Genomic DNA, 16,801 nt, shown 5'->3' on the forward strand with positions numbered 1-16,801 from the left:
CTCCTCTCCTCTCCTCCCTCCCACTTCTCCCTCTCACTTCTTCCCCTTCTTTTTGCTCCCCTCAGCCATCTCCTCAGGGTGGGCAGCTCTGAGGGGGCTGCAGATTGCTATGGTATTTTCTTCCCTGGTTGGGGAAAGAGATGGGAGAAGCAAAGGCAAAGCTTCTGCCCCATGAGAAGTAGGAATGGAGGCGGGCTCAAGTGGAGAGAAGTGGGTGGAGCTACTGAGCTGAGGTTCCAGGCTGCGGGGAGGGAGGACGGGGCTGGGGAAGGCGAGAGGGTTCCATCTTCTTTGGAAAGCTTCTTCTGCCAACCCCAGCTGGGGGATCTCTCCCTCCTCCGAATAGTGTGTCATCTTTGCTACATTTATGCTTTGAATCAATTCAACAAATACTGTTGCATATCTACTATGTGTCAGACCCTGCACACACACACACACACACACACACACAAAATCGAGTAAAACACAATCCCTGTTCTCAGTGTCGACCAATCCCAGGACAGGTGAAGCTCCAGAGGGTGTAACTGTTTTGGTAACGATGCCCAGCTACGGAATGAGGAGCATCGTATTATGGATAGATACGATGGAGCATCAAATAATATTTTTAAATAATGAAAAAGTTAGTTTCTCCAATAATCCTGCAAAGATAAAGTCTCGGTTTGATGCTAATGTATCCTTAACCTCTCTGACGCTAATTGAGCTTCTCTCTTTTTTTTTAGTTTTTTATTTTATTTTTTTTAATTGAGGTATAATTGACATATAATATGACATTAGCTTCAGGTGTAGAACATAATAAATTTCTCACAAAGAGTGAACAGACCCCCAGCCTCGGACCTTCTGCAGCCAACTATATCCAGCCACAAATTAATGATGTTATTTTGTTTCAGGTATGGTTTATTTTTGTAGTTATTGTCCATTTGTTGGCCGGTGATATTGGTTCTCCATTTATGATAATGATAGAGTATTTTCTTTTCAAATAAATTTAAGTTTTAAAAGTGAGCCAATTTAGCTAAAATATTAAGCAAATAACAATAGAAATAGTAAATTCCTATGCCTAAAAGCATGAGAATAGTAAACAGTGGTATTCAAAATCATGACCATGGTATTCAAATAACTGAAATTGTGAGACCTTTTATAAGGGAAACCCAGAAGAGAAGTAATCGGCATATATAACTGTGTGAGTGTATCATTTCCCAACTAGACAGTAAACCCTGCACCGCTTCCTTTGGGGTTGCCAAATCCACAACCAGGCACGTTCTTTAATTTGGAAAATGGGAAGGAAATTCAACTCAGCTCATAAGGAGGCTAAAAAACTAGAAAATTAAAGCAAAAGATGGACACACGGGGGAGCCAACTTGAAACCACTGGCAAAGAAGAAAACGCAAGGCAAGAAGGAACCCCACACCATGCCTGCAAAGAACTACGGAGATAGTGACACTTCGTTTTATGACATTCTACCAACTATGAAGCATTTCACCTGTGAAAGGTGCTGGCTACAGATCTCAGATAAGAAAACAGACACGGCGTGGCTAAGGGACTTGCATAAATAAAGGCACACGTCAGTGAATCCCACTCGTTCCCTCCACACACCAAGTTCTTCCTACCATATCCTGCTGCTGGGGAAATCCAGGTGATGGCCATAACTTCCACCGATAGTCACTGGTGTTCTAAATGTTCCTCTAGCGAAGCCAGGACCCCCAGGCCCCACTCGCAGACCATGGCCCGAGTTGCTCTGAAGGCATCCTCTCTGACGCCACAGGGCCCAGGGAGGGCAGCGCACAGAGACACACACAAGGCCGTAACCACGGACAGGGAGTGTGTGCGCCGGCAGGCAGCAGCAAACCTACCAGACTTTGAGGGCCCTGGGGCTTCAGCTCCAAGTTTTTGGGGCTTCCTCTGTCTGCACTTGACAAAGAAGACACAACAGAACAGCACACCCATCAAACTTCACTCTTTCTGACGTCCTGTTTCTGAAAAGGTGCTAAAACCCCACAGGTCCTCTCTGAGGCCTGGGAAGCCTCGACCCTCCAGAGGCCTGTGGAGGAGCTGAGTGTAGGTTCCCTGGACCAGAAGAGCTCCAAGACAAGGGAGAAACACAGCTTTGGCTAAAACATCCACAGCCAGACCTACCCCACCCCGCGAAACCTGGCAACAATGGATCCCCAAGCAGAAACTCAATGAGACAGTTATAAGAATATCAGCGGTCACCTAGTCCAGGCCCACACCCAACCCCCTGGAATGCTGAGCTGGACAGACAATCTAACTGCTGGCCGTGGTGGGGCAGTATGAGGCAGAGGAGAGTCCCAAACCAGCACTGTTCAAGGGACAGTGAGCACATTCTAAGAGACATCAGAATGGACCCAGGGTTCCCTAGAAGCCAAAGGCCAGAAATGGCAATTCCCAGTTTCTGGAGAGAAAACACTTTGTTCATAGCTGAGCTCCTGGGCAAGTCAAGAGAGATGGAGGGACAGGAAGGTGGGGTCTCCATACCCTTCCAAGACAGTAACAGGCTCTTCTTTAGTTTCTACTGTACTGCCCCTCACAGTCATGGTGCACAGAGCTGGGAAGGCTGGGAACACATCGAGATACCATAGCTTCTATCCGTGGCCTGGATGTAACAGGAAGCATTACCTCACCTGGAGAAAGGCCACCGCCCTGCTCAGACTCGCCAGTCCACTCGCCCTTTGTGCGTCCAGAACCAAAGTCCAAGCAGGCAGGGCCCTTGGCGACCCGCAGAAGCTGGCGGAACACCCCCAGGTGGCAGTGCTCTCTGCGGATCCTTTAACAAAAGTCCTTTAAATACCCACCAACGGACGTGCTTAACTCCAACATTCAAACGAGGAACAATTTTAGTGCGAGAACCCATATGATAGGCAACAGAAAATCACGACAAAAATTAAGTTGTGAAATTAAACATGATTGGCCAATTCTAAGTTTTCCCACTGATATTCTTTTACTTCTCACCACTTCCTTAGTCCTCGACAAGTACTTAGTGGCAGACAACAAATAGCAGCTTCCAAAGGTGAAAGAAAAAAATATGTAAGAACAATTTTACATTGAGAAAGTTATCTTTATCAATGCAACTTTTCAGTAAATTGAGTAAACTATCAGTTTTTATTTTGCCATAGACTACGTCAGTCTGAGTCATAGAAAGCCAGTACTTGCAAGGACACAGTTTGAGAATCCCTGACTATGCACAACCTTCTCCTTTTCCTGATGCGGAAGCTGACCTCCAGAAAGCAGCCAGTTGGTGGCAGAATGGGACCCAGAACCCAGGTCTTCTGACACACACGCAGCCCGATCCTCTTTCCGCTCCACTTCCTTCTCGGGTCCAAGCATACTCCAGACTGAACCACATGCTCCCAAATGCAATTAGCCGTGAAGGCTCCAAGCACCAAGTAGGGGCTCGGCTGATGTCACAGCTGTGCATAGTCAACGTGCCCCATGAATCATGCCGCTGCCTCAAGACTCCTCAGGAACCTTCTCTGAGCCAGTCCATCTCCAGAGAGCAGCTTATGGGTGTCCCCACCTGGACTCCCTTCACACAGCAGCCAGGTAGGACTGCCACTCACAGCCTGGGCTTCTCCTACGTTTTGGGCGGGGGGCGGAGGGGTGGCGGCCATGGAGCCTCAGGACAGTCTGATGAAATATATGGACCCCTTCTCAGAATGTTTTCAAATGTGTCAGATAAACAGAATAACAAGGAGATCAAACATAATAGAAATATCGTTATCAAAATATTTACACATAGGTATATGATATAGCAATATACATGCTTCTCTATCGAAACATTAAATAGTGCTGGCAGCACATCTAAAAACTGTTGTCCTTTCAAAGTAGTGATGAACGTAAATGCTTTTGGAGATCTGTGCAATAACCATAATGTGAAATGAATCTATGTGTGATTCTATTGGTGACAAACTCAAAGGAATTCCTAGTAACATAGGTTTGTGCCTATACCATTAACTGAAGTAAATACTAAGTTTCAGTTAAATGTTGGTGAAAATAAAGTACAATTTTCTACCATCCAAGTAGAAAACTCTACCCTTGAATTCTATTCATAAAGCTCTCAAAATTTAAGAACTCCCAATGCTGCTATACAGCGCCAGGAGTCATCAGATGTAAGGCATTGGAGCACCCTAATGAGCTGACCAGGGATAGTAGGGAGACCCTGTCTGCAGTGTAGAGCAGGGGACACTTAAGGCTGCAGTGGCCCCAGAATCATCCTCACCAACTATAAATCACTGGATATAACCACTGGGTATCTCCAGACCTCGAGACTCAAAGAAAGACTCTGCCATGTACAATGCCTATATTAGCTAAACTTTCGAAACATACACAGTCCTCACCAGCATCTCTACTTCCGGAGGGTGAATCCTTCCTGGATACCTGGTAAGAGTAGGAGACACAGCCCACTTACTTCTGCTGGGAGACCCCAAGAATCTGGGGACAGGGAGAAGGAAGGTGACTTACCAAGAGCTTCAAGGCAGAGGTAAGACTTTTCCAAGTCACCCAGACCATCTGTCACTCTCCCTTAACTCTCTTCCTATCTTTGATACTGCACTTTACATCTCATTGTGTGACTCTCTGTGGTCAAGACTGCTTTCGCTAAAAGACTACAAGGTTCTTGAAGGCAAGGACCACATCTTATTCACCTCTGTGTCATCAGGTCCTGGCCCAGGATGGGGCACCTGTAGATGCTCGATAAATGTCTGCTAAATGAGAGGCAGGAGAGAGGGACCAGAGACAGAGCCTGGAAGGTCTCTCCTGGAAGATTCTTCCCTTCTGAATATCTTTACAGTTGAAGCAACTGCCCAAGCAGTCTCTGACTGACAAAGACCTTGAACTTATCAAATGACAAACGGAGAAGGGCCTTCTTTCTCCGAGTTTGTCTCAGAGCCCGGAATATCCAGCACTGCCATAAAAAGGAATGATGAGCAGAATTGAGACTAGCTGTTCCCTGACTCTCTCTTCAACTAAATACACAGATTGATGTAAATGATCGTAGGAAGCATGAGTGATACTCAAAATATTTAACAACTAGCATAGCATTTTGTTAAATCAGAACAGGCACCAGCCATGGACCCCCTGACAGTTGTACCAGGAGTGCTGGTCAGACATCAGCCTCACAGGAGGATAATCACCGAACTACAAGGAAGACAGACCTAACAGAAGGACGTTAGCCCATCTTGACTTATATGTTAGCACAGACTCTCTATAATCAATATTTCATTTGCTTAAGGAATTAACTAGCAGCATGAGCTTGTACGAATTACATCCTCTTGCCTTCAGTTCCTGCTCTCTGAAGAAACTGAACAAAATGTCAAGCCCTTCCAGCTCTAATATCCTACAATCCCATTTTCTTGTACCTCACACATTGCACCGGGTAAGAGAAAGCCAGCAAAACACACAGCCAGCCAAGGTGGTGCCCAAGCCAGAAGCTTTAAGCCAGGTCCACCATTAATCCTTACCCTCTACTATTAAAGAGTGGGATTCACAAATAATCAAAGTCCAGAAACTCCTTCTAGCCCCTTCTGAGGAATTCTGGAGACCACTAGAAGCCCTTGTCAATAAAGGAGACCAGACGTGAAGGTCCTGAGAAAGAGCCACACCCAGCTTCCTTCCACCTCTACTTAAGCTCTCCGCCTGCTTTTCACTCCACCCACTGCCCAATTTCTTTCAGAACCTGGACAGTGCTCATCTCCAAGGCTGGGAGGCCAAATTCCGCCCCTGGAGAGTCATTTTAAGGGACCAGGGGGAGCAGGAGTTAGGAGACCTAGTTTCAAGGCACAGCCCTGCTCCTCACCAGCCTGACAAAGCACTTAGTGTTTCCTATGACAAAGGGACAATAGCTGCTCAACACTTCAGTGGGGGGTATCCTATAAGAATATTGAATGTTACCTTTTAATTATAAACGCTTTGAAAAGGAAATAGACATTTACCTGCACTTAGAGGGCTTGACCCCCCCTCCTTGCCTCTCTCTGTATCCCCTCCCCCAGGCTGCCTCAAGGCCTCCCCTCAGAGATCAGATCCAATCAGCCCTGCTGTGACTCTGCTCTGTTCAGCTGTGCAGCCCCAGGGGCAGGGGCTGCTGGGGCTGTCTTTGTTGTGTTCCCTGAAGATCCCTTGGGGCAACAGAGAGGCAGGGGAGAAGCCCAAGGCTCCATCCAGCATGCTGCTTCAGGGTGGGGCAAGTGGGACAGGAACAAATCCAAAGCCAGAGGGAAATCATGGCATTTTCCCCAGTCATTACTGCAAGTCAACAGCGGCGTGACTGCTACCCATGCTCGTGCAGGCATAGCAGCCATCACCAAGAAACAGTATGAGCTGGGGCATCATTAAATTCCACTTTCATATTTTCCCCGCATTCGCTATAGCCTTTCCTAAGAACACAGGCGCTTATCCTATTCCTGAGGAGGAAATGACTCAATTTATAATAGAGTCAGCAGGGGTATGGGGACCCCCACTCCATAGAAAGGCACTGCTCCCCTCACTGCAGCACCCAACAACCTGCCCTCGACGCCTGAGGCAGAGCAGTGGACAAGAAGACCTCTGGGGACATTGTCACCCTAGAAACCCAAACAGCAAGGTTCTCCTAAGGATCAGGAAATTTCCCACATCCTAGTTTTCCCAGCAGGGCGAGATGTGAGAGTTTTAAGAACACAAGCTCTGGGCAGTTCAGCACAAGCTCTACACGATTAAGAGAGATGACGGCAGCAGTGGTGCCCATCTCCACGAAGGTGGCCCTCATTTTCCCAACTCGGCAGTGAGGATACAGGTCTCTCACCCATAGGTATCTCCAGTGATGTCTTTAAATGAAATTCTAATCAAATGGCCAAATGTAAGCAAACACAAAGACAAACTATGGTTTAGTCACCTGATACATGCTGGATAGTCTTTAAAATATGAACATGGGCAATGTCAATACATGGAAATATGCAAACGAAATGAAAAAGTGAAACCCCAAGTGGAAGATGTGTACCCGTTATCATCCTGTCTAAAGCACACCCAGATATCAACTAGGGTCGGAAATGAACACTGCAATATTCCGTCATTCTGAGTTTGGTGGATGCAAAGTTCCTTTGATCTGGAAGGCTAAGTGAATAACTTTTAATGGGTTTCTGATAAGAACCCATTTGCTTTCCATTTTTCTTGTGAAACCAGAGCCTAATGACAGCCCAGCCCAGAGGGGACAACTGAGCAGGTGGGGCCACTACACCTGCTGTCCAAAGTGCCACCAGGTGCAGTCAATCAATGTCCCCGCTCCTGTGACTTGCCAGTTCCAAGCTGCTGCTTAAGGCCAGAGGCTAAGCATCCTGACACAGAAAAGAGTTGTGCATACCCCAACAGGCCCCCAGGGAGTTGTTCCAACTCTCACAGGCTCCAGCTGATAAATCTCTAACCGCTGTTTCACACCAACATGGCATGGGGGGTGAGGGATGCAGGGAAGGATACAGAGAAGATCATGGACCACTAGCCCTGAAGGAGGTGACAATTCATTCCCAACCTCGTTGCGATGGCACGCAAGTTGGAGGCAGCCTGAATGTCCATTATCATTAGGGGAGCGACTAAATAAATTGTGGTGACTGCAAACTGCTCATCCATTAGAAAAAATGGATTAGATGCATGTGCACAATGCAAATGGCCTGAAAAATATAGTGCTGCAAGAAACAGAATGGGCTGTAAAATAGAGTGCCTTATATAAATTCAAAACGCTTACAGTGCCGAGAAACTGTCACCGCCAAGAGGCGCCTAAAGAGACATGACAACTAAATCTAATGCGATATCCAAGATAGGATCCTGGGACAGAAGAAGGACAGTAGGTGAAAAATAAGGGACTCCGAATAAAGTATGGATTTTAGTTAACGATAGTGTGTCGATATTAGTTCATTAATAGTGCCATATGTACCACATTACTGTAGAAGTTCATAATAGGGGAAACTGCCTACAGGATATATGGGGACTCTAATTTCTCTGTAAATCTAAAAGTTTTCTAAACAATAAAACACATTTTTAAAATGAAAAAGAAAAAATACATAAGGCAAGAATGACATTATACATTTCCCAGAAACACAATGCATTGGAATGGCTGCCTGTGAAGTGAGCAGGCAGCGAAGAGCCGGGGAAGCGGGGTGGTGGGGGGGTGGGCGGTGTTTAAATAAGTAACGAGAGGGTCCTTATGTAGACTGATGATGATAACGCACCATGACTGATAAGTGGGATAAACTCAGATCTTTGCTTCAGAGATCCCAACATCAACAACAAAAATAAAGTTTTAGAAAACAGAGAGTGAGCACTGTAAGGCAGTAGGCCATGATGGCTACATAGTCAGGGAGGTCTGATGAGAGAAGGGGGTACAGGGGAAGCTGAGGAACCCAGAGGAGCCCACGAAGGAGTTAAGGAGGCCTTGAAGCCAAGGGTGGGGGCTGGGAAGAAGGAGCTTTTGGTGGTTACACAACAGGAACAACAACCCAGGACCCAATGGTCAGTCCCAAAGCCATCTCTGGGCCCTCCTAACTCCAAGCCAAAGCCAGGAATATCCAATAGCAACCAAAATGAAACACACTAGAGGAAGCAAAGATGGGCAGTGATACTAGCAGGACAGGACGGTTACACTGGACTTTCTGATCAACAACGAATAATTTTTTAGTACAAGTATATCCCCAACATTGCACGGGACATATGTATGTTAAAAAATTATTTGTTCTTGATCTGAAATTCAGATCTGACTAGGCATCTTGAACTTTCATCTGCTAAATCCAGCATCTCTAAGTAGTAATAATAGCAGTAACACTTATTACTATTCTAGATACTTTATTTGTCTGGTTTCATCTTCATAACAACCCAGTAAAGAATGTATTGTTATTTCCTCTTTACAGACGTGGAAACTTTGACTCAAAAGAATCAAATCACTTGTCCAAGGTCATGAGGCTAGCAGACACCAGGCCCAGGATGTAACTATCTGCATCCGAACTCTAGAGCCCACACTCTACAGCATGACGCTGCTTCCCAACTCATCCAGGGAACAAGGCCCAGGCCTCTGATCCCTGACACCTGGAGACAGGTGTGTGGACTACAGCCTCCCACAGTGGTAGTGCTAGGAGCTCCTTGTATGGCCCTCAAAACACACTACTACCTCAAGAAACCTTCCCACCAACCCCAATTGAAGGCATCAAAGTGATCTCTGGGTTTCAAAAAGTAAAAATCAGCATTCTCACAGCAAAAGAGCCCCAAGTAGCCCTAAAAGAGCACACCGTCCAAACATTGGGGGAAAGAATAATGAGAAAATGGCTCCTGGCCAAAGGGTCTGGGTCAGGAGCATATAAGTCAGCACAACGAAGGTCTGAGCTGGGCCAATGGCATCTTGCCTGGGGACAGAGAAATGAATGAATGACCTCTGGGGGTCTCTTGGGGACAATATCTTACAAACAGATTTCTGATGAGAATGGCACCCACCCCTCAGCATGACACCTCTTAAAAGAATCATAATGAGCATTTATTGAGCACCTACTCCGTACCATGCATTGTGCTGGATGTTTTCATTGCCCTGTCTAATGATGGGGCATGTAAACCTACAGTCCAGCAGGGTGTCTGTTATTTTGTAGATGAAGAACCTGAGACCCAGGGAGGTCACTTATTTATTCAACTGACACTTCTTTATTGTTTAGACTCTGTCCTAGGTGCTGGGGACATAGCAGTGAACTAACCAAAACCCCTGCCTTCATGGGGCAGGTGGCGACACAGAAAAAAAAACAGATTAATCTCTCATGTTATTTCGGGTAGGAGGGCAAAGTGTGGTGAGGAACAGTAAAGCAGGATCAAGGAACAGAATGATGGGACAGGGGTATTCTAGCTAGGATGTGTGGAAGGAAGTAGCATTTGAGCAGAGTGTGAAGTAAGGGATGAGCACGCACAGGTCTGGGGAAGGGCGCCCAGGGCAGAGGGGACAACCAGAGCAAAGGCCCTGAAGTGAGGGTGACCGACACACACCAAGATAAGGCCAGTGGGCTGCAGCAGGTGTGGGAGATGAGTTTGGAGAGTATGGCAAGGGCAGGTCATTTTTAAAGGACCACTGTAGTATGGAGAAAATAAATGAATAAATGCCTGGCTGGCTGGCTGGCTGGCTGGCTGGATATGTAGATAAATTTCCATGGATTCCCTTAGGCTAACTACTGACCATAAGTGAGACTATATATAGCTCACAAGCTGATAAAACGTGGCCAAAGTTTGGTTCCCAAACAATGAACTCAGTTGATTCAGTTCCCAAATAATCAACTCCCTTGGGGGGTCCCAGGCAAGCACATGCCTCAGTGAAGCAGATCCCCTATAGAGGAATTTTGATCCAAAATTCAATAGGCAAACGGGTCTTCTTCCCAAGGAAACTATTACTGAGAAAGCCACAGGATGGGGCCTGAGAACACCAGGAAGAAACGTCTTGCCTTCAGTCTCTAACTAGGCCGACCCCCACACAACAGACTGGTCAGATACCCGCACGACCTGGGATGCCCTAGGCAGAGGCACTACCTATATACCAGGACTCTTCCTCAAGTCCTTGGGCAAGAAAATCTGGTTTGCCCACCAAAAAAACAAAAGCCACCAGCCAGGACAAAACCAAAGCTCCCTGCAGGTGACACTGATCACCAAGAGCCCAGCCCTGCAGGGCCACCCAATCCCACGACCCTGCGACACCTGCCCAACCTCACCTCCAAGTCCTTCTCGAGCTCCAGCCCGGCCTCCATCAGGTTGTGCTCAAATTCCTCCCGCTGCTCCTTCCTCTCCTCCTCCAGGGCATCGAGCGGCCCCAGCTCAATGTCACCAGGGCCCCCAGCATGGGGCTCCTTGCCCATCTCCCCATTGGAGACGATGGCCAGTGCGTGGCCAGGGGAGCTGTGACTGGGGTGGGCCCCACGTTTCCGGTAGTGGTAGGCAAGCACGTAGTCAACTTTCCTCTGGTTGTCATGGAAGTGCATGCGGCTCAAACGGGCCTCACCGGCATCCAGGTAGTTGTTGATGACCTGAACAGAGAGAACAGGACAGGGACGACGAGGTCTGGTAAGGAAGGGGTGAGAGACAGAGGAGGCTGACCTTGTTCTGGACCCAAAAAGGTGGACCATGCAAGCCCCTCAGGCCCAAAGTTCCCAACTGCCCCAGTGAAAGGACAGAGTGGCCTAAATTCATCTGCCACACCCAGCCCACAAAGCCCTCCACCCGCCTGTCCACAGCTCGGGCATCAGTGCCTTCGCACCTGCTCTGGCATCCATGCACACATGTACGCCCGCACACACAGACTGTGCACACAGCAGCAGACCCCTGCACATCCACACCGCCTGCCTCCACGCTCGGAGCCACAGGCCCACTCCTGCACAGGCACAGTCACCTACACCCAGCCTCTCTGCACCAGCGCTCCCATGCACGTCTGTGCACACATACATGACCCAAGTACACGCCGACACACACAGCCCTCCACATACACTGTGGCCCACCCGCATGTGCCACCTCTTTGCAGATCTGCGGGCATGCCTGCAAACACACACTTACGCACACACACAAGTACTCACTGGCAGGTTCTCTGCATCCATTGGAACAAAGGCCGATTTCTGGTCACCCGGCTCACTCCCACATCCCTCCCCAAGGGGATTCACTACACACTATGCTCCACACAGGCCCACATCCTCCTCCTCCTCTCCAGCCACTGGTGAGGACCCTGCCAGAGACGGCAGCAGGGTCCTGACTCCTGCTCCTGTCCACCCCCAGAGATGGGAGGTTGAGAGAAAAAGAGGAGAAAGAACGAGGCGGAGCAGAGGAGGGACCTGCCTCCCCTTTGGGTGTTTCCCTGTTTATTACTGGTTTGATACCCAGCTGCCTCAGCAGCCACCTGAGAGGTCACCTGGGCAACCAGATGCGCCAGGCACAGGGGAGAGCCTCTAGAGCTGCCACAGCACAGGTCTGGCTCCTCAGGCCTCTGGGAGGGGGCCAGGGAGTCTGCTGACCAACAGGTGGGATCACCTAGCTCCTCGCACCTCCCCCTGCCCTGGCCCCTTCTGCCCAGAAGACTCCAGCATGGCTGGGACGTGGTGCCATCAATGACTTGGAGACAGAGGATGGAAAAAGGCCCTAATGAAAACCCTGCCCCCCTCCCTCCTTCCTTCTCTCTCTCTCTCTCTCTCTCTCTCTCCTCTCTCTCACTCACTCATTCAAACACATACACACTCACCCCTGTCCCCCAACCCTAGTACTCACAGAGCTGCTGTAGGAGCTCCCTCCACCAGAAGACTCGCCAGAGTTTCGGTTGAAAGTGCCCTGCAGACCAGGGGCCTGGGGACCTGGCACCTTGAGGCATTGCTGTCCATGTTTGAGACCCTGGCGGCCCCTGGCCACTGCCCGAGGGCTCAGCCGGCGTGGGGAGCCAGGGAGCAGGGGGAGATCTGTGAGACAAAGGAGATTAAGTTGCTTCAGGTGATGGGACATCTGGGACACAGAGAAACAGAGGCACTGAGGAAGGGACATCGGGGTGGCCCTAAGAAAATGGTCATATCTCCTCAGTGACTTAGTTAGCCAGGTTTGCACTGGCCACAGGGGAAGAGAGAAAAAACCAGGAGTAGGGGGCTCATCTCACTGTACACACACACACACGCGCGCGCGCGCGCGCACACACACACACACACGGAGCCTGGAGCCACCATCAGGAGCTCCTTCAGAGCATGTCTGTCATCATCTCTTATAATTCCCGAACAAGAGGGAGAGCAGTGGTGTCAGGTGAGCCAGCGGGTAGGGCACTGCCTGGAGAGACACCATGAATTAAGGCCAAAGGCTTAGGTTTTAGGTCTTCCCCCAGGGCAGCCAGACCCGCCCAGCATCAACCCTCAAGGAAGGAGCAAGGACAGACCAAGGATGTGCCCACTGATGGCGGGCGTGGCCTCGGACAAAAGGGCAGCCTCCAGTGCCCTTGAGGAGTCACCACACGCCACCATCTCCACCGAGACCTTAGAACTCCGCAGCCCTTCTTGGCCATCCCCGAACAGCCCTGCTAACGACGTGGGCAGGACTGCAGTGGTATTTCAAAACACTCCCAGCATCACTCTGGAGGAGAGGGAACCCCGGTGATGGAGCTGCAGCATGTTAGAATCCGAGGGGACTAGGAGATGAAACACTCCAACTCTGTTTTGCGCCAAAGCCCCAGACAGGGGCTACAAGTTGCCAAGGTCTCGCGTCTGATCAGACCCAATTTCTTAGAAACGCCTTTTCAAGCCGAGCAGCACAGCCCAGGGCACCTGGGCTTAAACCTCAGCTCTGCCCCTTGCTGGCTCTGAGACCTCTCTGAGCCAGTTTCTTTAACTATAAAATGAGGAAAATCCCAAACTTGCAGGATTATAGTGAGAATAAGAACGAGAAATGTGATGCAAAGTACCCAGGGCAGTCATTAGCCTATGTGCCTACAATAAAAGATGGATATTACAATTATTATGTTCATTTTAAGCTCTATGTGAGCAGAAATCACACCTTGTACAACCAGCTCAGCCTTTAGCCCCTGCTGAATGAGTGAATGAATTAATGAATAGCAGCTCTTCCAGGTCTCTTGAAACAGAGCTTCTGGCCAGTTACCAGGTTGTGGAGCAGCCCCTGTGTGCCCAGCTTTCTGCTGGCAGTTTCAGGAAGCCTAGAACATTTGGTCCCTGAACTTGAGTAACTGAGCATCTTTTTATGAAGACAGAGTTGGCAAGCAGGAAACACAACTATGATCCGCAGAGTGAAGCTTTCATAATTTATTTCTATACTGTGGGCTCCAGTCCATATTGTGAGAGACCAGAAAGGCTAGGCCAAGGTAGGCTTGCCGATGAATTAAGCCTGAAGCTGGTCTTGAAGGGTGAGTGGCTTCCGGAAGGCACTCGCTGGAGACAGACACAGAAGGCAGGTGTAAGCATGCACGCTATTGGTGAGAGAGCGGAGCCCTCAGCTCAAGACAGCAGGGGAGGGGCTCCTTCCTCGGCCTCTGGTCTTGCCTCGTCCCTCTCCCTAGTGCCTTTCTGTACGTTTGCCCACCAACTAGCCCAGGGCAGAACTGAGAAGCCCAAGACCACTCTGACGTGTGACTGGGCAGATGACAGTGATGCTCACCACAGTCTGCCCTTCCTTGACAACTATATTCACATTCACAACTGCGACTCAGGGTAGCTCAGATTCAGAGTCAGCCCAAAGCTTCAGTCACACCACTATCCAGGAGCCACCATTCACTAAAGGTGCCACCTGGGGTTTGAGGTTGGTCTCCAGGGTCCCCCTAGCCATCCTGGCTACGCCCTCTGCTCATTCTGACATATGGATCACGGCTGCCTGTGGTCCTGCTTTCATGCCCACATTCTCCCCAAACCAGTAATTAGAGCGCAGCCTACGGTTCAGTCATTCAGCTCCGAAAAGATATACCAAGCCCTAATGACACAGATGTGGAGAGACCCAAAGAGCTGGCTTACACCATGAGATAAAGCTGAGAGAGTGTGTGAGCGAAGCCTGGCCATCGGGAAGGATGGGACAGATGAACACACTCCAAGGGAATCCTCTAAGAAGCTGAGAAGAGGTGAATTGAGGTTGATCAGACATAAAGGCCCATACACAGCCTAGGGAACATGTTACCCATTCGGAGAAATGTAAGCAAATTTCCTTCATTAACCATTCACTTGGCTCTTGGCACATGTTACCTTGAATGACAGATTCCTGGGTATCCACAACTTAGCTACCCTCCTGGACTATGGGTGTCATCAGGCAGGGACACGGCTTACCCATCTCTGGATCAATTAGATGGATGTTCACAAGGCTTGGACTCGGGGCCTCTTCTGTACACTCTAATTCCTTCCTTGAATGCTCCCATCCACTGCTACGGCCTTAATTATCACTGCGTGCTCATGACCCTCGAAATTTTTTAACCCTACTCTCCTCTAGCCGCCAGCTCATACATTCCCTGCCTACTGGACATCACCAGCTTATGGTGAGGGGTGCTTCAAACCTCCCACCAAAACCATTATGTCCAAAACCAAACCTAGGATCTTCTCCACAACGCAGATCTTTTTCAGCGTCCCTATCGCTATAAATGCTCCCACGGTACTCAGTCCACAAACCAGAAATCTACAGACAGCCTTGACAGCCTCCTTCCCTCACCCCGTATCCAATTTGCCACCAGTCCTATGAATTTTATCCGTGAACTATCTCCCAAATCCATCTGTTTTTCACCACCTCATGACTACCACCCTACTCCAAGCTACCATCCTCACTCACCTGAATTCCTCCAATAGCTCCCCACAGCCCCTCTGCTTCCACCTTTACTCCCCCTTCATTGTTCTCCACAAGGCAGCCAGGGGGTCCTTTCAAAATGATCTGGCCATGACACCTTCATGCGTGGAGACGTCTGGTGCGTCCCGCCACTCTCAGGCTGAGACCCTGCATAATCTGGCCTGCCCACATCTCCCCACATCTCTCCCCACGTCCTGCCTGTTCTCTGAGTCCTACCATACTGTGCTGCTTTCAGTCTCTTTAATGTACTACACTCCCTCTCGGCCCAGGGTCTTGTGTATGTTCTTCCCTCTGGCGAGAACACGCTTCTTCATCTAGCTGTGGGCACCTGTTATTTTGGTCATGGGAGACCCAGAGAGCAAAACTAGCACATTCGTCTTTCCCAGAGCCGCCCATCGAGGTGTAGGATAGCAATATTCAGATACTACTAGCAAAGCTAATTTCCTTCCATCCCAGACAAGACTAAAGTTCCACAAGCCAAGGTGGTACAGGTGTGGGGCCACACTGACCCATGTAAAGTCATCGGAGGAAAAGCCTCTGGGCTTATCCAGTGGACTTCATTGGTCAGCTGGGAGCTGCAGAGAGTGAGGCTCAAAGAGCAGCATTTACTGTCTGGTGTCACTGAGTAAAGATAACCTATTGGTGGCAGCCCATTGTTTGTCCAAAGAGACTTCTCCTATGCCCAAGCCTTTGCCCGAATCTTCAAATGACCACCCCCTATGTGACCAGCCCCTCTTTCAATTAATTGTCCAGACCCTCACAAGGCTCCTAGAGCATTAGAGCTAGGGGAAAGGGGAACTCTCCCCATCTAATCAAAGTGTAATCAGATGAAAATGACCAAAGGCCTCTCACCAGGCATGAAGAGAGGGCAGCCCAACCTTGGCGGCAGCACCTGCCAACATCTATCGTTGCCCCAAATCCATTTTCCTTTTCCACCCTCAAAGTTACACACCACATTACTCCACCTTCCCACTCCATGGTTCCCCATCGCCAGAGTATAAAATCTTTACCATGAACTGAAAGTTGCTACATATATTCTCCAACCGTATTCCCGCCTTCTTTCCCATTCCCCATCTCTTGAAACTAGAGTGTTCTGAATATTCTTATCTGCTCCATTTGTGGAGACCCTGAAGCCTACTGGAGCCACAGGGGCACTTGATGAGAGGGGAGGGGTTGCGCTTTTTGAGGGTGGAGAGGAAATGAGAAGGAGGGTAGTGTTCCTCTCTTGGCCTGCTGTTTGGAGGCACCTGCAGCCTGTCGAGGGGCCCATGGCCACAGTGGACAGTCTTTGTCAGGCAGAGAATAAGAAAAGCAAGATATGCCAGATGGCGTATTGAGACCACGTTAGCTCAGGGGTAGGCTCTACAGAAAGCTATAGCAGAAGCACCGAATGACAAGAGAATTGATTTGCTTACTCATCTGGGACCGCCACACATTGTTCTGCCCTTTAGGTCCAGTCTTGGCTGTTTTAGTTCTGTCCCTTCTAGTTGGATCCGATCTCCACCACCCAGTTGGGCTTGTA

General features: G+C 49.1%; 1 protein-coding gene across 1 annotated transcript in view; it reads right to left on the reverse strand.

The window, feature by feature from the left end:
• ANO2 (anoctamin 2) overlaps positions 1–16,801 on the reverse strand; it is a 299,806-nt gene that overhangs the window by 269,722 nt on the left and 13,283 nt on the right. Inside the window, exons 2-3 of the mRNA XM_039874110.1 lie at positions 12,241–12,425; positions 10,704–11,015 (exon numbers count right to left, since the gene is read on the reverse strand). Of these exons, the coding sequence (XP_039730044.1) occupies positions 10,704–11,015; positions 12,241–12,425 (497 nt within the window). The remainder of the gene's footprint in view (positions 1–10,703; positions 11,016–12,240; positions 12,426–16,801) is intronic.

The sequence above is a fragment of the Pteropus medius genome, unplaced genomic scaffold, assembly GCF_902729225.1.
Source record: "Pteropus medius unplaced genomic scaffold, Ma_sr-lr_union100, whole genome shotgun sequence".
NCBI classification, from domain to species: domain Eukaryota; kingdom Metazoa; phylum Chordata; class Mammalia; order Chiroptera; family Pteropodidae; genus Pteropus; species Pteropus medius.